Genomic DNA, 24,805 nt, shown 5'->3' with positions numbered 1-24,805 from the left:
TAAATTTGTTGAAGAATCCACAATAGAGCAAGCAGGAGCTATTTGTGGAAGGAAGATAAACATTGAACAAGAGAAGGAAAGTAAAGCATATGGGGTGACTAAGTATCATCAAAGACTGTACTGCTGAGTAGCTCAGATTTTCAGAAATGGCTTATTGAATGCATGTATCACTTTCTTGATTTGTGTTCACTAACAAACAGAAGTTTGTTTTCTCAAATGGTCAATAATCCTCTTATTATTATTCTCAAAGCACAAAGATTAAATTATATCCCTATTAGGCTTGACATTTCATCTATATGTGCAAGAAATTTAACTTGTGCAGAACTGCCTCTCATGCAAGTGTTGTTACAACTTCAGGTGCAGCTTCAAGAGAGAAATAAAATAGCAAGACCAAAAAGAAACAAGCAGGATTTAAAGAGGCACTGCTTATCAACAGTGTCTGATATCTTATTTGACATCTCACTGGCTGAAAGTATGAAGGGATACACATTGTTATGTATGTACCAAATGCTAGTGTTTTTATATTGTAGGCTCACAGGAATATCCCTGGAAGGGATGGAGATTCATTTATGTGAGGGTGGATGCCTGTTCACTGAGATGGGGCCAGGAGGATGAGATGTACACCACAGCAGCAGTTCATTTGTTTTTTCGCAGCTGTGGCAGGATAAGGAGATTCTATCCTAACTTTTAATTATGAAAGACTTGCTTCATGCCTCAACTATTCCTGACACTTTAAAGAATAGTAAATAAAATCCCTTAAAACAACTTAAAAAAATCATACAGTTTTGTAACCCTAATTATCCCATAAATAGTCATTTTCCTTGTGAAACCTTGCAAAACAGAAGGCATAATCAAGGAGTCTGAGGAGGACTGATCCTGACACTTGCTTTTGCAAGTTTAAATGGTTATTTTATACTAGTTTAAATGGTTATTATTTAGTCTAAATCAGGGAGACAGAAATCTCAAGATTGTCCAATACATATCTAGTTACAAAACAAATACTACGTAAACTAATATGAAAAACTAAAACCCCAACATCATCATAAATAATCATCACACTTTCCTTTCTTGTGCCATGAACTAAAATCTTACACTGTAAGATTTCTGTGGCTAACCACATCAATGTTCTACAATACTGAAGCTGATGAACAAAGATTATAATGTGACGTGGACACCTCATCTAAGAAGAAAATTGCAGAGAACAGATTTAAAATGCTGACCCACAGTGTACTCTGGTAATCAGTTTATAACATTATGTACCTGGTTATCACAACTCCAGCACTTCAAAAGAAGGTATGATACAGCAGATTACTGAAAAGGACTGAGACAATATATGGAACAATGACTTCAAAGTTCTCCTTTCACTCTGAAATATTTAAAAGAAATTACTACCACCACAGTCCTGAATCCTTTAGTCTTTCCTAAGTAATTTCTTAATTTTTTTCTGATTTCTGAGAAAATAAATGAGACTGCATTTTCTTCAAGTAGCTTTACAGTATGGTGAGTGGAATGTTAAGAAGAAAAAAGAACAAAACAACAATAACATAAATATCTCCTAGACATCTTTTACGACATCTGACAAACTTTCCTCTCCTTAAACCTCTGACAGGCTGCAATAGCAAGTGATATGCTTGGATGAAATTCTCTATGAATACATACAGCAAATTGCAGAGGAATGAAATATTGGTTTTGGTTGTCAAAGCTGTTAAGTCTGAAAGATCTAAAGGTGTGAATACAGATTACTGTAAAACACCAGCAGGTGAACATGTGACCTCACAGATATAGTTTCTTCCCTCTGCTCATGCTGCCTGATACTTCTACGAGCACGTCAAGTGCCATCAGGACTCCAGGCCTCTTAAAAACATGGTGTACATACCTGTTGATAATCCCACCATTGTTTGTAACTTCTCACATTAGTACGCCTTAATCATATTACTCACCATTCTGAAGACACTTAAGCCTAATCATTTTATTCTTTAGAACTTCTTTCCTACCTCAGAAAAGCTCATGTATCTGTGAGAACAAACCTCATGTATCTTTGCTCTTCTCCTTTCTTCTCCTTTCATCCACTGTTAGCTCTACAGCCTAGCAGCAATATGACAAGAGATAGTATGAGTCCACAGCTTCATCAATACCAACCAACCTCCCTTAGGCTTTCAAGTTCACCACCTTCCTCTTCATGATTCTTTCTTTCCTTAAGTCACTTAATTTTCCTTGCACAACTATATACCTCTTGAAAAAAAGCTGAACTGCAATTTGTATCAAAGGGTAAAGGGAATGTTAGCACACTGTCCTGTAATTTACACCTACTGTTACTCTCACATGAACAAACCACTGCTACACTTACAACTCTGTAGATGTCTTACCCAGCTTACTGTTCTGAACAGCCCTCCTCTCAAAATCCTCCCTCCCTACTACTATCATTCCTTCTGACCTTTTACAGTCTAATCCTTTGTATCCCTTACATTCCCTTCCCAGATTAAAGTCGAGCAGAAAAGATAAAATTAATTATAGATTTACTAAACTACATTGGCTGTTTTTACAAATAAGCTAATATGTGGATAAACAGGAGAAGTATATGTCTGTAATTCATGGAGTTATGGAGTGTAAGACCAGAGATGACTGTAAGTCTTGATAATGAATCCCTTCTGACATACATACAGTACCACAAGCATTGCAGGCATTTGTAGAGCATAGTATCCTGGGGACTGCCAGTTTCTCTTGTTAAAAAAAAATCACACACAGCCCTAATCCTTAACTGGAGAAAATAGCATATGAAGGCTTGGTTATATCCATCTGAAAGGAGGACTGTGCTGCTTTCCACAGCTCTTCACATATATTCTTTCTACTATTCTGTAACAATAATTTGTGCATTAATCTTACATTGATGCTGGGAGATGCAAGAAATAGGAAGAGGAGGAAACAAAGATGCAGAGTTAGGAAGGTACAAGACAGCCGTATTTTCATACCCTCTAAGCTGAAAGATATCTTTTGAGGATAAAGAACATGCATATTTGTGTGTACAGACTCCTGTTATTTAAGTGTATCTATTAATCATTGCTTAATTCCAGTATTTTTTAATTATCTTCCCTTTTTCAGTTATTCCTACACTACTTGCCAGGTGAAGGAAGATTTTATCTTATTCTAACATAAACCCATATCCAACATCCAATAGGGCAAAGATTAACTACTCTAAAAGCAGTAACTTTAATTGCTTTCAGAGAATGATTGTCATTGAAATAAGTTGCTAATTAGTTTATTAATAATTTGACCAAAACAAATACTCATTTAATTTGAAGCTTCTTCTATACAACATATAAAGCAATTGAACAATGTTCTTGAAATTTACTTATGTTGTATAGAACTGTTGGAATTGTTGGAGAACTGGGAAGCAGCTGCAATTACAGATAATTACTTCCTAGCACTCATACAATACTCCTGACATACATTGCAATTAAAAATGAGCCAGTATCATAATACTTTTGAGTTCCACAGAGACAGTCTTCTCCTAACAAAGCATCAGTTTGCCTTAATGTAGAGTTCAGAGTAAAAACCTGGTAACTGAAGCCTATTTCACATTTCTATCTCATGCTTTTATTTCTGTCTTTACAGAAACCAAATTCCTACTTTATCATGGTTATTTTCTCATGGTTAAAAAACATAGATTAAAAACTGTTGCTAGAAGCAGTCAGAGCAGTTACAGCTTAGCAGCTAGCTAATAAGTAAGCACAGCTACCTGTGGTTTATGTAGAGCAATATTGTAGAATCACCAAAATCTAGAAATTGTAATACTAATTTGAAAATGAACCACTTTTCAAAAATTATATAATTGTAGCTTAGAAATATTAGAGACTTCTTACCACCTGTTCTAGTTTTCTTGTTTTCAAATTTTCCTTTTCTAAAAAGTTCTCTTTCTTTCTTCCCTATGAAAAATCTATCTAATCAGGAGAAAATGCTAGGATACTGGTAAATTCACAGTCTTCAAGTAAAGATTGTTTTTTTCCCCTGTAATTCTATTTGGACCTTGTTTTAATGATAACAGCCAATTTTTGACATAGTTGATCAGCTCACCCTGGGAAATCGCAGATCGTCTAGCTTTCCTGAAACGTCTTCACTTGTCCTATGCTAATGAAATTTTGATGTTCGAAAAAATTTACTAAACAACATATGTTTGGGATAAGATTGCAATTTTTAAAAATATAATAAAAATTGATCATGTCAAGGACAGACAAGAATAGATGAACCATGTGGTTAAGAATTTTGAGAATCTTAAAAGTACTGCAGATTCCACAAAACACAAATGTTTAAAAAAGCAACTTTTATAGTGTTTTATTTTCTTTCTATTTTTTCCTCTCATTCTATTTTTGGCCCATCCTTCAATGCAGAATTCTAACAGTGCATGTGAATGCTTTTACTAATGCTAATTTATTGCCCTGACCTTCACTATAACTTTGCTGTTGCTGCTACTGATAGAGAAACTTGCAGAAGGGAAATGACCAAGAGGATCCTGTCAATAAAAATTGATCTGTTCTCCACAGGCAACACACTATTTGAAATAGTTTAACAGGTTCCTACTGACTGCTTGTTTTCCTCCACTGTTCATTCCATAATTTGTACCTTGGAAAGCTTCCATTGAAAGCACAGCTAACCTAACTTGCCGTAATTTTTAATTCTTCCTTATACTGAAGACAGATGTGAAAAAAGACTATCTAGAGAATTTCTCTCCTTCGGATATAAGGTCCTACCAAGCACTGTAGGCAGCATTTAGATTTCCAAATGTCAAGCAATTGCCTCTGCAACTTGGGCAAAAGCAATAAATAGGAAAAAAATTACTTCTTTGCATGAGGAGGAGAATTTGTAGATGAAAAACATTCAAAAAAAATCATTATCAGTTTGAAACACAATTGCTTAAAAGAATGGCAGTAACCTGTGGGTTTATAGGCATCTTTGGGAAATCCTTTCTTTCCTTATGAAATAAGACTTTCTAATATTCCTGAATGCTTCCTGACATTCCTAATATGTGTTTTCGTATTAAAAATCCACATACTCCAGAGAAACTTACTGACAAAGAAAACAGTGAAACTATTGTTAGAGTTCATATGTTGATTGCCCTTCCAAGTACCAAACAGTAACAACTGAAAACAGTAAAAATTCTGAATCTAAGCTTGCCTTTGAATCTGGTCATAAGCATTATCAAACAACTGTTTTCACTGAGGATGAGTAACAGCTGTAACATCATAGCAAATAGTAAGCTCCTGGGAAAATACTTAAACTTCATGCCAACTCAATACAGTTTCTATCAGGATAGGGTAGGGCATGACATCTCTGTAGTTCCTGAAACCAAAACCCTCTTTGCCACACTTGACTTCCATGATGGCAGCATTAAAAATCAGACTCACTGAGCAGAGAAAAGCCTTTCCCTCTTTTCATTCTAGAACAAAACTACTTGATAATGTAATATATCTACATTGGACAAATATATCCATTACTGACATTTCTAGACAGGTAGAATGCTAAACCAATGTTTTAGCTAGTTGAGTTCTAATTCAATCCTAATGCACATGACAGCTACAAGTTAACACCACTGACAAACTAAAAATAATTTTAAAGAACAGGCTAACAATAGAGGAGCATTTTGCATTTTTTGTTTTTTTGTGGGTAACAAAGCAGTTATTAAATGTGGAAATCAATGTAAACATTCATCTCTTGCTATTGCAGACTAGTGATACCTGCCAAAATTAGTTCATGAAAAACAGCAAAACTTTACATTTACATGCACTCCTGGCTGAAAAACCTACAATATCCAAAAAAGAACGACTATTACAAGGGGTATATTTTTCTTTTCTAAATACCCCTTGAACATGTCAACAAGTCTTACCTTATTCTTCCATAGGCCCCTGAATTCTAATGAGATGCTTAAAAATTAAGGTAATTTTTCCACATCAGATCAGCATATTACTTCTCATCTTGGATATGAATACATACATGATGGCTTGTATTTCCACAGCATCTTGTGTGGAAAGATTTCAGAGCATTTTGTAACTAATAACATAACTATATGCCAATAAAATAGTTTTTAAACTGTTTCAGTAAGGTAGATTATTGGGAAAAAATAAGAGCTAAGAGAAAGTATTAGTGAAAGTGCTAACCAATTCTAATTGCTTTACCTGAGAAGGAACAACTACAAAATCATTAAAATAAAATTAATCCCTTTTGTACATGTCTCATCAAGTATTTAAAAAAATGAAGACATCTCAAAAAGACATACAAATCTGGAATCCACTTATTTCAGGGCTGAATCTGAAACAGACAGCCAATTTAGATTTATTCTAGATGGCTGCCACAGCTAGAAAAGGTTTTTATATCTTATTAAAGAACTAGATCTGAGAAACCAAGAGACTGAAATACAAGGTCACTAATTCTGATTGTTTCTCAAGAAACAGTTATACATTTAGCACAACATCTACCTAAGCAATCTTTTCCTACACAGCTCTGGCCTGTTGTTACTGCACTCACATCACCTTTTCCATGGATCTCACTCAACACTCTATGCACTCCTCTGATGAGCAAAGTTCAGAGAAGTTACCTGGCTGAAAAATTCACAGAAGCAAAGAAAAATGTCATGTTTCAGGAGGATTTGCTGTACAATTTGACCACTCTATTTAAGAAAAGGATGCTAATAGCACTGTGACCCCACTTTTCAGAGTCAAGTACTGTCAAAGAATTCATTCTGTCTTTTGTTGGCTCTAATGCTGCAAGTTGAATAACTAAGGAAAGGTGAAACAAACCACTCCAATTCTCTTACATCATATATGTATGGCAAGAGAGGAGTTATCTTTATAGACGAAATTAAAATAGACCTACATCCTATAACCTTCAGTGTACTAGTGAATGAAGAATATATAGAAATTTCACAATCTCTCCTATCTGATGCCAAACTAAAGAAGGCTGGGCTACAGCTCCTGAAGCCTCACTCATTAACAATCAGGAAAGAAAACTCCCTTGCCTGATTTCAGGAACAAATGTTATCATCATTTACTTTTTAGCACATGAAGCTTAATTCAACAGTAAAGATCCCTGATCTCTGTAATTCATTAATTATCAATGTTGAACAAAATGGAAAACAGTAGGAAATACAGGAAAATATATTCAATACCAAATATTTATACAGTATAATACATAATAGTATTCAAATTATTTTTAGTATTTAATTGGAGAAGTGCTTCATGTCATTAACATGCATATTTATCTTTCATACTTGCTAAGTACCTAACATTACTGTGACATAGAAAATAGAAGGACTTGTAAAAGTATGTCAGTTCTTCAGTGAGCCAAAAAAGCACGCAAGGCCTTCATTGTTGGAATAAACTAAAGATTCATGTGCTTGTAGTTTCCACAGCAAATGAAACACTGGAAGTTACATTCTCAGTAGAGTCTGGACTGTCAAAAATCACAGCTTGAAAAGGAACACAGCAGTCAGGGACTTACCAGGTAAAAAGAAAGAGAAGGCTCTGAATGTTGTATATAATCTTCTCCCTTTCCCTTTTCCACTCTGCTCAGTAGCAGCACTTGGTACAATACCTATTCTTTTTCACATGACAAAAGAGTATATCACTTCACAGCCCCCATTAATATTGCAGCTGTATTCATCTGTTGAGTACTAAGGAAGCCAGAGAAAACTCTGTATGAAAACCTACTTTGAGTATTGTGAGGAGGTTGCTAATGACACCTGCAATACATTTGGATCGAAAAAATTAAATCATAGATATACAGGCAAAAAAAAAAAAAAAGTCATTTTGCATCCCGGAATACAAATACTGAAAATGCTGAAGCTTAGTTTCTAATGAGTTAATTTCTACAAAGTCATTTTCCCTAGTCAATATTTCAGTCATCATGAAGAATGTGGTATTCTGCCATCCCATCAGGTTCACAATAATGAACCTCTGTGAGCTACTGTTTGTCCATTTCCATAAATTGAGGGTAGAACTACTACAATTTTGTATTTAGATAAAAAACAGCCTAGAGTTGTTGGGGAAAAAATACTGCTTTTGGGGTAGGAAGACCAAATGCTGGCATAAATACACTAACTACTTTGTTTACCTTGTTATCAGTCATCACTGGTCATACTGAAGTTTCAAAGAATCTAATGTTGATGGATAACTTTTTAAAAATCGATACTCCTGTGCATGCTTCATAGAAGAAAAATATGTCTTTCACATATAAATAATTACACTGAAAAATAGTTTGGAAATAAAAGACAACATAAAATATAATCCAAATTAAATATTAATGGTAAAATGATGATATGTTACGGTCTTATGCATCGATGCTTTATCATACTGCTTTACCAGTCAACGTGAGCTGATACTGCTTAGCAAATTTTTATGGCTGATATAGAAATTATGGTTTACTTCAACTTGATTCTAAGCCTTTACCTTTCTCATAGTGTAAATAAACTGGGAATACAAAACTATGAAAACTTTACTTTCTCTAGTGACATTTCCATCAGCCATTACCCCCGTTAATTCCCACCTTTGCTTTGTATACTGTAAACTATGAATTCTTGATGCCAAAGTAGCCATTTGACTAGCTCTAAATCCTATTTTCTCACATTAAAAACATTTACAGTACTCCAAATTTTAATATGTGTTCCCAATTCAAAAATCTAACTAGTACTGATTATAGGAACACCTTTAAAATTATTTTTAGTTCTGAAAGAAAGAAAACTTTGTTTTCTGGATTTATTAATCCTAACTTTTCCAGGAGAAAATCTGAGTCTATCTTCCAGAACATCCAGAAATGTTCGGTGTTGCAGATCATGATAACCCAAACAACATCTCTTTAAATATTCTTCTCTCTAATTTTACCTCCTCTAAATGGGACGATATATATTCTTGTAAAAGTATCCCTGACTCTATTCCTTAATGAGATTCCCTAACTTGACCTTATCTTTCAAAATATTTTGTAAGATGTTGTGTACAGCAGTATGACTAGCCTATGCATAGTACCAAATTATGCAGAGCAACTAAAAAAATTAAACTTTGCCGATGACTGCTACAATGCAGTCACTTTTATGAAGACGAGGCTTATTCACCTGCTGAAGTTGTGCTTTTGAGATGCGAATGACAGGGGGAAACTTGTTGCCACAGGGAATGACAGGAAGCTGCCTACGACCAGTTGAGCGTGAGGAAGAGGAGTGGCTCTCAGCTGATTGACTCCTTGGTAAACCAGCCTCTTTCAGAGGGTCCGAGTGGATGGATAGATAGGCTATAGGGCTCATGGTGCGGAGGATGGGACTTGAAATTCTTGGAGTGGAGAAATGCAGCATGTGAGATGAGTTGAGCTGTGAGAACAACATGGTGGGGAAAAAATAAGGTTCAAAAATCAGTATTTTAAATAATTCTTGTTTATGTCCTGCATACTTGCATTTTCTTAGATGATCCCATTGAAAACTCTCTCCCAGGTTGAAGCTGATAAATTAAGAGGTATCTTAAGTCTAATTGTCAGATTTCCCATCAACTTTGAAAAACCCAACGTCAGAAGCAATCATCCTTTCTCTTGCTGGCTCCTGTCAGTCAGTCAGAATCTAGGGCACAGTTAATAAACTCACACGGTCTGTTCCAAGGACACTGTGTACAGAGGCTGGCTGATTATTGGCTGGTCCTTGCAAATGCTTAGCACATCCATGCAGCAGTGTTGTTTTCTGTGACGACTACAATTTTAGCATATGCACCCATTGCATGCTTTACAAATGGGACTGTACAGCTACAGCTATAGCAGTGCATATTAAGAACCATAGCTTACAGGATTAATCAGTAAGATTAGCACTAAACAGTTCTGATGAAATTTCCCAAACGTGGGACAGAACTTGCAGGACATACTGACACTGGCCTGGAGCATCCATCAACAATTGCTTCATCTTGAACTACATCCATCACTCAAGCATTTAGAAAAGAGAAAAAAAAAAGAATTTCCAGCATCTCATAAGTAGCAACTGAGGATAGAAGGTACATGAAAATTATACAGCTAAGAACTATGAAATAAATGGAATTTTAAGAGCAGTTTCATTGATACAACATAGTAACACCTCAATCTATAAAATGCTAATTTCAGAAATATTACTAAGTAGTAAAAAATAAGTAGATCCACAGTCAAACAACTTCTATTACCATGCATATATATTTTATATTAGGTTGCCAACCAAGTGTGACCAGAGCAAACAGATGTTGAATTTAAACTGAAGTTGAAAATGGCATTAGTTGGTATATATTGGATTACTTTAACACTGTTATTATTTCTTTGTTAAAATATCTGCTTTACAAATACCATATACTGCAAACAATTTTGTGCATGCACAATATAGAGGTCATCACAATTCAATCCAAACACACTACATTAATGAGGCCATAGTTCAACAACACAGCAAGTCCAGCACTAGGCTCTTAGAATCAGATCAAGAAAGAAAAAAAAAAAGAGCACTATGATGCAAAGTGCTGCCCCAATATAAATTCCTGAACAGTCTAGATCAGTTCAAATCCTTTTGTCAAATTAACTTCACTCCAGAAGATGTTACAGCAAATCAAGTACTGTCTGTTCTTCTGCAGCCGAAGTCTACATAAAGCCAACATGAAAGCATATAGTCAGCATATACAAGCTAACATCCTCTGAGTAATTCAACAGAAATGTGACCAGGAGCCCATGGCTGAGCCAGATCAAACTGGTATGTGCTGGATAATCTGGTTGTAGTACACAGAATCTGTTATTACGACTGGAAAACCATGATTGATAACATGAAAATTAGTTCTCTTACAAGCAGACTTTTTCATAGAAGATAGCACAAATTGCTGTAAATTTTTAAGCTTAAAACTTACTCATCACCAATCCAATAACTTACATGTTTTCCTCTTTTTTTTGAGTTCAGGTTTCCTTCCTGAACTACTACAACCTTATATCCTTAGGGGTGCTGATGGTGTTTGAAACACGTAAGAAATGTTATCATCAATTACAGGAAATCCACATACACACATGATTTCAAGAAGAACATTTATCTACAAATGGAAGAACTGAAGACCAGTAATTTCTTTCCTTCAGGAGAAAATAAGATTAGGGGTGAGTATATGAACCTTCAATTTCTCATACAGAAACATCCTTGCTACTACTTAGTGAGCAATAAGGCCTTGTTCCCGTAAAAGGAAGAATAAAAGTTAAAAAGTATTTACAACAGGAAAATTATTTTATTCATTCATGTTTTGTAACATTAAATTAATTGTTTACATATTTAACAAACCTATCAGAATTCTCAGATTCTCCCAATAAGCTTCAAGAACATAATTCATTTTACTTTCTACTTCATAATAATTCATTTTTACTTTCTACTAAGTGATAACGTAGCAGGTCACTAGAAACGCATATGGGAGGTATATTCATAAGCATGATAACTATGAATGCTGACATGTCCTACAGTTGCAAGCCATTGGAAATGAGTAAACTGTTCAGAAATTAAATAAAGCTACTATTCAAGATACTATTCAATATCTACTTTTAAACCCTTTTAGCAACACTTATGTCATTTGATGTATGGTCCCAAACTTACACTCTTGGATCCAGGCTTGCTCTTAGTAACAGATGCAATATAATTAAAATCAGCAGAAAAGTGAAATGCAACCCTTTGCTCATTATTTGTATCGTTTGTCAGGAAGGTACTACCTAGATAATACTACTAAAGAACAAAACCATTTGATTGTAGTTAAGGTTGTTACAGTTTTGTAAACACTTATGACATTGAGTTGCACCAAGGGAGGTTTAGGTTGGATGTTAGGAGAAATTTCTTTACTGAAAGGATTGTGCAGCACTGCAATAGGCTGCCCAGGGAAGTGGTTGAGTCACCACCCCTGGAGGTCTCCAAGAAACATGCAGACGCAGAACTTACTAGCATGGTTTACTGCTGGACTAGTCAGTACTAGGCTAAAGGCTAAATGATCTTAGAGGTGTTTCCCAACCTGAATGATTCTATGATTCTATGATTAACTTCACTATTCAATTTATGCAAAGTCTTTCCAAGCAATTTTATTACAGGAATCATACCATCTTAGCCATTTCACACTAGTATCGAGTAACTTTAACTCTGCTCCCCAGTCTGATCTAACTGTTCTGTGGTTAAGAAGCATCTGAAGAACCAAATCATACAGTATTAGAAGTATAAATTTTTCTGGGCCTATCAGGCTTTATTGAGGGTTGGTGGTATCTGTCAAAGTTATCTTTGTATCTATTCAAAGGAGACTCTCTTCTCTAAATATTATGGCTTTGGCAGCAGTTGTTGTACATCAGGAGTGCTAATAAAACCAACCAGCAGGCAGAGCACAGCCTCTCTGAGCCCCAAGAGATTAATGGTGGACATTTTTGTATGTAGTAAAGAAAAAAAAATTGATGCTATTACAGAAAAAATACAGCATCAACATGAAATTTAGCATGAACTACCTTCTTTAATATACTTTAATTTACTTCTGTAGGGGATGTCAGATGGATTTCTAATATATAATAAAGATAAGACTAGTTCAACAACAAAACTGTTTAAAAAAAATCCATAGCAACTTTCAAACCTCACATGACAAATATTTTGAAGATTAGGGAAGTCTATCCTGCCTGGTTTTAATGGCCTTTCATGCTACCTCTAAACAGATGTACGTTATGTAGAGATCTTTGAGGAGACCATGATCTTTCACTTTGTCTCACTTCTTGAGCAGATGATATTTTAGAGAGTTCAGCTATCATTTGCAACTTACCTATAAATACTTGACAACTACAAGAATCTGATTGTTTAGGCAAAGCTCTGCTGGAAACAAAACTGCTGGCAGACAATCTTTCAGTCATCTCAAAGGCCGTGATCAAGGATCACATTCAAAGAACAGTTTCGTGTGGATAAACACTTTGAGGAAGAAGAAAAAGGACTCTCTGAAACAGCTTCCTAAGGTCACCAGGATTCTGGAATAGAGAGAACTACTACGGGAAGCCACATATATGTGAATGTCTCCCTATAAAGTGACTAGGACGCTCACCTGTAAGAACAGCTAGGTTCCAGTACCAACCTCAAGGAATATTTAACCAGCTTTTCTGTGAAGTGGAATACCATCAACAAAAGACACCCAAAATATCCTGCTGGGCTTTGTTTGGCTTTAATTCAAGGGCTAATGAAGTAGATGAAAGACTACCACGAACTGCAGTCACGGTCAGAATAGACACTGGATAGACACAATCTGTTTCCAATTTATAAATCAGCCAAAGAATTTGTATTTTCTTTCTGCACAGAATTTGCTACCTTTCCAGATAACCTTATTGCACATTAATCGCACTGTAGTACGTGATACTTCCATCACCTCTACTTTCAGTTTTAAGTAAGGTAGCCATTTCCCCAAAGTGAGCCAAGTTTGTATACAGTGGGATACTACATTTATATGCAAAATTGCAAGCTGGCTTTTAATGACAAGCATCTGATAATATGTATTTTGTACAGGATTAAATGTTGCTCCTTCTGGTCTGTTTTACTAAAACTAATATTAAAATATAGAAATTGAACCTTTGAAAACAAATGAGCAATTTAAATTAAATTTTCATCTTCACAAGTTTCTAACACATCAAAAACTCGTGCAACTGATATTTTGAAATAAGTCTCAAAGATCTTGCTGTTCAACACCGTTCTGTAGTTTGAAAAACACAAAATGAATCGGTAAGCTAGTAAATTCACAATGTATAATATCAAAATATAATCTTGGGTGAAATATACCATCTTGCATTTTCCATGAGAACATAAGTGCATTTGAAGTTTTATTGTACAGCTATAGTTAATTACATTGACTAGCTTATTTTCACCATAGCAGATATTCCGTACCTTACAATCAGCGAGTAGCCGGTGAGAATTTTCTTTTTCTACTGAGTCGGCTGTAACTTTCATAAAATGTTACTATCTTCTCATATATAATTTTGCATAAAGAGAGATTTAATAAAACAGTGACTGTTTCTCTTACCGGAGTGAGCGCTCCTTCTGCTTGAGCTTCCATAGGACTTGTAGGGGTGGCTGCAAGAAGCTGTCCAGCAGCTCCGGTCAGAAGTTCCAATTTATCTGTAAGCTGTTCGGAAGCGGCAGGATGACACTCCATGGCTAGAACAAACTCCACCCCTGAGGTTTGGTTCTTGGCATGGACACTGTTTCCTGCCCAACCACCCTGTCTGGGCTGCTCTTCAGGAGGAGAATCCTCTAGAACTTGTAGTACCTCTGGCTCTTCATCTGAGGGACTTCCAGTTGTTTTGTGCCCTAAAGCTTCATTTGTCCTGAAATCCTGCAAGTCCCGTTCCTTATCTATTATCACCCACTCTTTAGAATCAACCTCCTGCCTGCAGGAGCTTAAGTTGACAGCTACAAATCCACTGCTAACAACACCATCAGCCTGTTCTGGAGAACTAGCTGACACAGGCTTTGAAGCATCTGGAAGATATTCTTCATCATAGTGCCAAACATGGTCCATGCGTGCAGTCACAGGAGCAGGATTGGGTGTTTTCTGAGAAAGAGGAGGAACAGCAGCAACCGCAGTCTCTGCCGCAGCATTCAAGCCTTTCTGCATCTTCTCCAAACTTAAGAAAATAAATTAATATCTGAGTTAGTTAAGAATGATGTAAGCTACATTTGATTATCTTCAGTAGAGGAAAACTAGATTTATATAAAAATTTCTTGTAAGCTGTCCTTCTCATCTCATATAAAGTAGTTGCATGTTAGCTCTATTGAGTACCTGATGTCATCATTCTTATTTAGTTGTACACACTATTTTCAGTTGTCACACTTATTTTCAGTTCTACTGACTGTCAAGACTATCCCAATAAAGAAAAACGTAAAAAACACCAGCATTATACCATTAGGGCCTGAAATAAAAAAAATATCCAGAGTATAAATCTGACTTTAGCTGTAGACTAGCACTATTTTTTTTTCTTAAATAAAGCAGAAGCCTAGTGGCAAAATCCATTAACTGAGCAATACTACGAACATACTGAATACTGTTTGCTGTAGCTTGCATAAGCACAGCTCAGCAACTCCGGTTTTGGTTTTCACACAGTACTGTTAATAGATACAGTAATAGTGGAAAGATGATACTATCTTAACTACATATTCTGAAAAGATCCAAGCATAAAAATAAAATAGAAATAATTTCTTTACCAGGTCTCAAGAAATTTATCAGTGTCTGGCTTTGACTCCAGCGTCAGACGCTTCTCCAGTTCAAAGCTGTGAATTGAACGTAACTTTCGAACTAATGGGACATCTCTGTCTAGCTGGGTAGTCTCTGAGCGGACACGAATTGGAGAACCGAGACTTGGCGCATTAAGCATTCCATTCACTGGTCCATGGCTGTTTTCTTCCTCTGTGGCAGCCTGTGCAGAAAGTAAAGTAAAAATGTTAACTCACTAGGAATTGCAAAACAGAGGAAGACACAGTATTGTATGGTGAATACCATCCAGGTTTTTATCCACTGATAAGCCAATTTGTATTTGGAAAGTTCCTTAAGTCTATGTCATGTTTAAGGTAGTTTAGGTATGTCCTTCAGCACATACCTACAAAAGATAAAAAGTGCCTAGTAACATACTACTAGCAATATAGTAGCTCTGTGTAGGTCTGAGAACAGGAGTCTCAAAAACTCAGTACTGTGCTTAAATATACACTGATTTTTTCATGCCCATCTCAAAAATTTTCCTCAATAGTAGTCTGAAACCAGTCACTTAGTAGCATCATCAGTCTGCATTGGAGCCAAGAGCTCTTACTACAGAAATGTTAGTTTCCAAGCTGGCTTTGTGATCCTCTGGAACATATAACACTGTTAAACACTAAATCTACTATATATTTTTGTGACTTAGAATTACTTTTTTTCCAACTACGTAATATCTTGTATAGTAACTAGCACAATCCAGAGCTAGGAAATCATGATCATCTTTAGTTTCAGCAGGTGCAACTAATAAAAATTGTATTTGTTTAAACCAGAGTAATCTGCTTTCTCCCTCTTTGGTAAAAATAAAATAAAATAAAAAGTTAACAAGTTAATCACTTTTGAAAATTGGCACCAGTGTCTTAGTCTCTCACACAGTGCATTTTTTCTAGCAAACAGGAAATAACAGCCTTAAAACTAGACAGCTATCTAAAGAACGTTTCAGTAACACATCCCTCTTTAGCTATTCAAAATATTTTTATAATCAAGAAAAAGGACTACATTCTCTGAATGTGAAGTGTAGTGATTGTGTCTGCAAATATGAAATGCTGTGATCGTGAACAAGAGAGACAGGAACCACTTCTCAAAGGATCACTTTTCAAACTTAAGCAACATTCTCTCCAAAAGATTAGGCCATGAATCTCTTTGGATCAGTAGGAAGGTATCATATCTTATGGAGACAAAAACACCATATGAATTAAATGGATACTACTAATAACACTTAATCTTAATTTGTCAATTGAAGAATAACATTAAACTGTTTTTTGTATATTCTGTATCTAATTTTTACACATGCAAAACGCAAAAAATCTGCTTTGGTTTCACTCAGAGAGCAAAAATTGAGATCATGTCTAAAGAACATGAATATAATGACCATAAATCTGCCACAAATCTTGTTTTCTTAGATAAGTTTTCTTAGATTTAATTCATACTAGCATAACTGCATTATTAATTACATCTTATGTGCATCATGAGGACAGGAAACTGAAGAAGATCTTCACAATACAGATTTGTAAATACCTTACAAATCCCCAGTTTTATTTTGTTTCTGTTTGCATCCATTTCTTCCCAAACATCTTTTTCCTGAGGACGTTGATGGCCAGGGGACCCTGGTATTTTCTCTGGTGAGACACCAACCGGAATACCATTCTCTCCATCACTAAGCTGTTCATCAGGGAACACTTCATCTGTGTTTTCTCGCAGCAAGTCTCCTGGGATAGGAGTGGCATTGGCAATTCTACAGAAGTAGTAAGAAAAAAAAACATTGGAAAGGTGAAAATTTTGAGATTCTAATGTGCTCATTTAAATGATTTTCTATCCTATTAAAATAGAAGGTAAAAAATAAATTACAAGCAAAAGCATGCTTCTGTAGAAAACTAAATCTTGTAATTTATTCAATATAAAAAAGCTAATTCTGAGGTTTCACAATTTCTGTTTCTTTAATTTAGGCACACAACAAAAGGAAAAAACCAACAAATAATAACTTTAAGACTACTTCCTGAATGTTTTCAAAGCAATTTCTGGAGTAAATTTGTTAGAGATCATATCTAACTATTATGAAGCACTGGATAAATACTGTTTTCTTCCATTGTTGGATGAAAACTCTCAATAAACACTGTTCAGTTGGAAATGTTTGTATTTTTTAGAATGAAATTAATCAATCACTTAGTATCCGCATATAACAAATTATAGTAACTGGAAATAATTTTCTCCTCTTGATATTTTCTGGAATAGGAATGGACTATACAGACCTTCATATAGGTTGTACTCCTGAAATCAAAAAGGCTCTTTGATTGATAAATATCCTGGGCTGTTTTACAGAGTTGTGATGTCTTACTTATTATACTGTACAGAAATACAGTGAATGGATGATAGTATATAAAATGTGATTAATCAGTGTTATCACTTCAGAAACTATACTACCTGACTTCAACGACTAGTCCTGAGGAAAAACAAGTGTTAGCAAATGCTATTTACTATAGTCTGATCTTTCTACTTGTTTCCTGCAGTTTCTCTTTTTATTAAAAGGACAGCTACCTTTGGATTGGATTGAAAGTTTAAACACAGTTTGACAAACTCACGACTGTTCAAATAAAAATAAAGATAGTAGTAAAGTCTGAAAATATCCTACACACACACATACTTCATATGTATGAAAGTAATATATTCCCTCTCAAACTAGTACAATTTTAGCCATAGCCCAGACAATACTCTGTGGGTTCTAATGATTCTATTCAAATAACTTTTTATAAGTGCACATTTACAAAAAAACATAAAGAGAGATTGCACATCTAGTGCAAATCCATGTGTTTGTTTATTTAACTTGAATAACTTTGTTTAATAGAATATAAAGGTATGAAAAATTCACCTTTTTACTAGAAGGCTATTGATACAATTTTTGTCTCATTTCAGACTCAATGATAATCATTTCCTTTCCACCAGTATTAATTTCAGATTATTCATATTAAAAAATTCCAAATCTCAAGGCTAAGATAATAAAAATAAATAAATTATCCAATGAATGCCTAAAATATTGTTTCTGGTGTCACACATCATAAAAGGTATCTATTTCTAAAATTATACCATTTTAATCTGTGTAGGATTAAGGGGACATTATCTCATTAATGGCGTAATATTGCAGGGAAGAAGAGAAATCTGAGCTGATTTTACAAGCAACAGGTGTGCATTTGAAGATGATGCAACTCAAACGATTAAAATTATTCCTGTTCATCAAAAGTCATTAATAGAACTTAATGATTTTTAAGAAGATTTTAAACATAAACTCAAAAAGCTTTTTAGTTAATAAAGCATTTAAGAAATGAATGTCTATGCTAGAAGGCTGCTGGTTTACAGTAATATTTGAGGTTTACATTCCCTTAATTAGTCTCCAAGATCTACTCTCAGAGATTCTGCTTCTTCACTGCTGACAGAATCACACAGCTGAAGCAGAAAGTGCCCTACTTTCTTTAATACCGTTCTAAGCTGCCCGGACCACTATTAGCTTATGAAGGAAAATCTAAAAGTTGGACTCCTAAAACAGTAAATTAGAGATTGAATCTATAGAATTCTATTGTGGGTTGGTTTTAGTGTTGTTTTTTGTTGTTTTTGTTTTTTCCAGGATTCTGTTTTTCCTCTTATACGATCTTGGCATCTAAATGAGAAAAATTGACTTTCTTCAACTATTACATAGCTATTAATTTTAGCCTCTTTGAATATTGTTGCTTATAGAATATTTACAAATGCACTATTTGCAAAGCTTTTTAGTTCTTTTCATGTAATCATCCAAACACTGAGAAGAAGACACATAAGAACATGTTTGGAATAAGTAAAAGTTTTTCATATTCAGAAAGTAAAAACACAAAAAGAACACAAAACTCTTAATAAAAAAACAAAACAACACAGTCCCAGTGACTTCAGATTAAATAGGGCTGAGGGTTAGCTCAGTATCTGAAAATGAGGCAATGTTATTCTTGAAAAGTAAATGGTCAGGAGGCCAATTTCCTTGATGGTAACCAAAACTGTTAACCACAGCCAAGACTATTAGTAACTCTAGTGTGCTGCTTAGTGTGATAATGGGACTGAATCATACACAAAATTCCCGTCAACTTCAGCATGTTCAACAGGGCACACCATATACCTGTATAACAACATATTAATGTCTTAGCTGACATTTATTTCAAACCCCTTTAAAATATATTTAAAATCACCTTGAAATACTGTGGATTCAATACATTCTACACAAAATTCTGGCATTTCTCAGCCTCACCATGCTGTCAAAACTCCCTCACCACGAGCTCTGTGAGTCTTAGATAAAACATTGATCTACTCAATGCCTAAAACAGGCACAAACTCTTCCTCCTCATCCATAAACAACTGTTACATTCTCCAATCCCCCGAGATAAGTTTGGGTTTTATTAAGCATTATATCTCATCCAACTTACTTAATCACAGGTCTCAAAGACCACATTAAATGTTATATGAAAAACATACATTTGGAAAATCTATTTCAAAATTTCCTGTAACGATCCACTCATTTTTCAAAGTTACAAGGAAATTGCAGGTAATAGCCCATTCAAGGCTTGCAGAAGACAACGGGTTCCCACACAGTTAAACTTTGTATGCATCATTTAATTTTAGAAAATATGATTTAGCAAAGAATTGACTATCAAATTTACATACAATTTCCTGAGCTACCATTTTTTATGCTCTAAATTTCAAACCACAGTGCTGATATTTCAGGATAGTATAAACAGGAACCCGAAAAATGGAGATTCTTCAAATGTGCCCAATCCTCTATTTATTCAGCATCCAACAGAATAAATAAATAAATAAATAAATAAATAACAAATAAATAAATTACTGAGATAATTTTCCTGTGGTGCTCTGTGACTGCTTTTTAAGTGACCACAGACAATTTGCATACATACCCAATTGCAGCTGGAGTAAGACGCGTGTGTAACTGAGGCGTGGTTGAAGTTGTTGTTGTTGTCAGAGAGCCATCAGTTCCACTCTTCTCCCAGTCAAAAGGGTCACTTTCAATAACCCCAAATGTTTTCATGCTGTTGTCAAACACAGACATGAGAAGCTAAAAATGAAGGAAAAAGTTAATAAGCTTCATTTTTGTCACTGAGAACAAGTAATTTAGAAATACCTTCCAGTAATAACTTAGCACACCTATTCTTCATGATTTCAACTGACAACAATTTTCTAAGAAAAGGACACAGTAGTTTATGTTTATCCTTTCTCATTTTCCAATATTTCAAAGACAAGATATGCTAACTTGTGTTGTTGGTTGTTTTTTTAAACAAACAAGCAAACAAATAAACCCTGTGTTTCCAGCAGAAAAAAGACAAAAAAGACAGAAACACACACACACAAACATGACTAAGTTGCTGTAGAGTAGCATCCAATGACTCTACAACACAGAAGAATGAAAGAATATATTCGGTAACACCACTAAAAACAAGGAAATAAATCAGGAGTATATGGAACGATACTGATTCATTAATTTATATATTTATGTCATTTAGAACCATGTATAATTTACGTTATCTAATGCTGACATCTGTCCCACAGGAATTTCAGACAGGAAGCTTTACACTCATATTTTATGCTATGAAAAATCATCTAGACCAACTTGTGTCCACGAGAAAGAAAGAAATTTTATCTATATTCCTCTTGCTCTGGAAAAACTTGTTCCATTAATTGGTGGGAAGGCTGTGTCTTTATCACATCATGTCTTCATAACATTTCAAAAATTCATACTTTTTTTTTCACTTTTTTTTTTTTCCTAAAAGATAAAACTGGTTTTCATTCTTTCTTCCAATGAATGCTGCTGCAAATTTGTCTCTCTGGCTTTCTTTAAAAACACATATCTTTCAGCAACTTTAAATGATAGGAAGTTTAGATCATTTTTCTTACACAAAATGATCGTATCCATTTTATCCTTACTTTCAAGAACCCTCAAAACGCTATCTATCTTAGTTCTAAAACCCTACTGAACTGCACAAAGCCATAATTCTCTCTGTCCCATTCTCCCTTACTCTTCCTTTACACCTTCAGCACTCTCTCTGAAGTAATTTTTGAGATCATTCTTCTTTAAATCTTTCCTATAATTTCTGCTATGACGCAAACACAAATGCTGCTTTTTAGATACTTACATAGACCAGAGTAACATTTTGAGGTTTATTTTTTGTTAAAACACGAGTCAACCCTCAGTGAATAAAAGCACATATTCTACAGTGTGTCCTCTCAGCACCCACCACTTTATCACTGAACTGAGGCTGTCCATTTCAGCAGGCAATACTCTCTTCTAAAAAGAAAAATCACTATATAGTTTTCTAGTGATCTCTGTAGGCAATACTTCAGCATGAAAAAAAAACAGCTTGGTTGCATGTTGTGCTCCAGCTGTATATATTGCAGGTGCTGAGCTCAAGATTTTGGAAAACTGCCTGACTATCACTGAGAAAACAATCTCGTCAACGTAACTGAAGGAGCACTTAATGGAGCCTAGAATAATACCAGCATAGCACCCAATCCTAACAGATTATTGCCTGAAAAACAACTGACAATAATTTTTAGAAACCTTACTGTTCCCAAAAGGGGAAAAAAATGACATCTTTGAATTGTAAAATTTCCATGGTACTAGAGGGTCATTAAAATAACGTTGTGGTGGAACAATCCATAATCACTATCAAGACTACACAAAGAAATCAAAGGAAATCGAAGACAAAACAGCATACAAATCTGCTATTTAAAATCTGAGATACAAAATTGTAAAAAATATTTACCTGGTAATCAGGTTTTGTAAAGTAATCTAAATTAGAAATGTGGTCCAGAAAGACGTTGAATTCTTGAGGAAGATGTTTCAACATAAGTCTGTGCTCATACCTCTCTTTAATGGAGCCCACTTGCTCCTAGGAGCAAATAACACAACAAATATTAGCACCTTCATTCTGTGCTACAGCATATTCACATTGCGTCCTAGAGCCATTCAACACAATACTGACCAGAAAGACGGGTACGTATATTGCACTGAACAGTACTGAGGAAGGCAGTTCTTCATCACATAGCAAGATAAGAGATTCTATCATTGCTGTCAGTACATAAGCAAAAATATCAACTTCAAATTGAATATGAAAAGCCATTTACTTTCCTTCTGTGTTTGAATGCTGTCTGATACCAAAGACTATCATTAGACACTCCAACCCTTCTAAAGAGCATGTTTTAAAGATTAAAAGATCTGAAGTCCAGTCACTTTTTGGTGTATATTTGGTCATCACAGTACATTGTGAAAGATTAGGAAATCTTGCTTTGTGTAAGATGAGTACATCAAAATCGAAAAAAGAGAAGCAACCTACACACCACATTGTCATCTATTAATGCATAAACCACAAGTAACCTTGTTTTAGTATAATTTCAAAAGAAGCTGAAAGAAGTAATAATAATAGGCTAATTAGATACTGTTTTCTTATTATACCTCACCTATGATACGTGCCTAAAAGCACTACCGCACATTGACTGATTAACTTTTGTTCACCAGCAAATAAGAAATGTCCATTTCACAAATAATTAAAATAGATAAGAAATGTTCAGTGTCCCATAGCTGAACTCAAAAAACACTCAAGTGAAAACAGACCTACAAAGTAAGCGGTACATATACACTTACTTTTGCCTTTTAAAACGTTTTCAAACCAGAAGAACAATATGCTTTTCCACTAAAACAGTTCATAAAACTTGATTGCATTTTATACCTTGACATTAGGAATGATAAGTAATAGAAAAAAATAGAAAAAAAGAAAACACCAGAAAATGTAATGTTAAAATTAATGAACCAGTGATTCTTAGTGGAATCTTTATCATAGCATTTGCTTGCAGTTCAGAAGTAAATATTCCTTGCAGTTCAGAAGTAAATATTCCTTGTGCTGTTTGGTTTTACTTCCACGTTTACCTTATCTTTTATTTTTCGCCAAGGCAGTTGCCCAACCACAAACTCCACCAACATGTAAAACAGGGACCAGAGGTCATCATGCCGGCCCATTTCCTGTGGGAAAAAAAATATTATTCTAATGTAGCTTACAAATATCTATAAGACAAAAGTGAAGATAGATGCTTCACTGCTGTGGATACTTACATTACTATATATGAAAATTAATATAATCAACACTGTAAAACAAATTCTTATAATTAAATCAGGCACCTATTTCAAGTATGAAAGACAAATAAATTTCCATAAAAGATACAGAGAAACAAAACAAAAGTTGAAGTGTGTTAAAATAACCTTGCCAATCTCTATACTGGAAGAGCTGTTTGATATTAAGAAGATGTAGCAGAGATGATGTATTTTACAAAACTCAGTAATTACACCTTTTAATTTATTAACTTGCAATGCTACTGAACAAAGGTAACTCTTAAAATCACTCTTATTTCTACAACAAGAACATTTTTACTCTCAACTACTGTAAATTATATTACCCTGTCCCAAAATTTAGATGTATAAATTTCTACAAGACATATAAGAATACAAAACCCAAAATCGATAGCAAATGCATTTTTTGCTTTCTGCTATAAGATACAAATTTCAGACACGATACAGATTCAGATACTCACTCTGTTTCTATGAGCATTGATTGATGCATATCGTACTGTTCCTCGAAAACCAGCGACAGCTCGTGGCTGTCAAAGAATAAAAAAAAAAAAAAAAATAAGATTTTGTCAGAAATAAACCCTCTGATTATTTAACTAGGCATCTACAGAGTGGCTATAGAGCCACAACAAATACCATTTTAAGACTTTGTTTTATTTCAATTTATTGTGTTTCTACAGGTTATCAATGGAAATCTACGTAGGCATCAGAAAGCAACATATGTTGTAGTTTCTTAAACCATCTATTTATGTCAGTTTTCATTCTCCAGAAGCATCAGGTCCTGTTTACCTCATCCTTCAAAAAATAAACAAACAAACAAAAAAACTGTATGCCAGAACTATTCCTCTTTTTTCTCCAATAATGAAGTATTTCTTGGTTTTAACTAGTAAAAGTCTGAGGTTTAAAATTCTGACAGGATCTTAAACATAACAATTACTTCCAGTTTGCTCAAATGCACCGATATGACATGGTACAAGCAGACAACCAGATATTTATCAAAATGTACTGGCAACATTTTCACAAATTATTTTCTGAATCAGCAAACCAATCACTTTTTGAAAAATACCAAGAGCAAGTAAAGCCACAGGTATGTCTCTCAGCCACAGCATGGAAAGCTGAGGCTGGACAATAAATGGCAAGGGTTGCACTACTGGCACCAGTTGAAAATATTTCTTTCTTTTCTAGTTTCCAAATACCAGCTTTTCTTCCCTCACACTCTAAGTATTGTATGCATGTAAGTTAATTGCTGTTTTATAAGCACAGAATATATTTTCCCAGCCTTCCCTTCTTCAAGTAAAATGTTACAAAAAGAACTATATGACTAATAATAATAACATATATTTAAAAAAAAATCAAAAAGAAGTGTTATTACTTTGCCTAAGACAGATAACCAATCCATTCTGCCCTCCTTGACCAG

The 24,805-nt window shown here is 34.6% G+C and overlaps 1 protein-coding gene across 8 annotated transcripts in view; it reads right to left on the bottom strand.

The window, feature by feature from the left end:
- Positions 1 to 24,805, bottom strand: part of TTBK2 (tau tubulin kinase 2) — a 91,475-nt gene that overhangs the window by 13,368 nt on the left and 53,302 nt on the right. For 6 of the 8 annotated variants that reach the window (XR_014584843.1, XM_083837532.1, XM_083837535.1 and 3 more), the window contains 8 exons: positions 23,853 to 23,918; positions 23,194 to 23,286; positions 22,034 to 22,159; positions 20,171 to 20,328; positions 16,764 to 16,980; positions 15,203 to 15,414; positions 14,022 to 14,625; positions 9,095 to 9,343 (listed from right to left, as the gene is read on the bottom strand). Coding sequence is in view for 7 of the 8 variants with exons in the window: in XM_083837532.1 (XP_083693658.1) it covers positions 9,095 to 9,343; positions 14,022 to 14,625; positions 15,203 to 15,414; positions 16,764 to 16,980; positions 20,171 to 20,328; positions 22,034 to 22,159; positions 23,194 to 23,286; positions 23,853 to 23,918 (1,725 nt within the window). In the remaining variant the exon portion in view is untranslated. The remainder of the gene's footprint in view (positions 1 to 9,094; positions 9,344 to 14,021; positions 14,626 to 15,202; positions 15,415 to 16,763; positions 16,981 to 20,170; positions 20,329 to 22,033; positions 22,160 to 23,193; positions 23,287 to 23,852; positions 23,919 to 24,805) is intronic. The other 2 variants (XM_083837536.1, XM_083837537.1) reach the window with 1 other exon arrangement.

Source organism: Anser anser (genome assembly GCF_964211835.1).
Source record: "Anser anser genome assembly, chromosome: 5".
In the NCBI taxonomy this organism is placed as follows: Eukaryota; Metazoa; Chordata; class Aves; order Anseriformes; family Anatidae; genus Anser; species Anser anser.
Note: the sequence above shows the minus strand (reverse complement) of the source record. Positions and strands in the feature narration are given on the sequence as shown.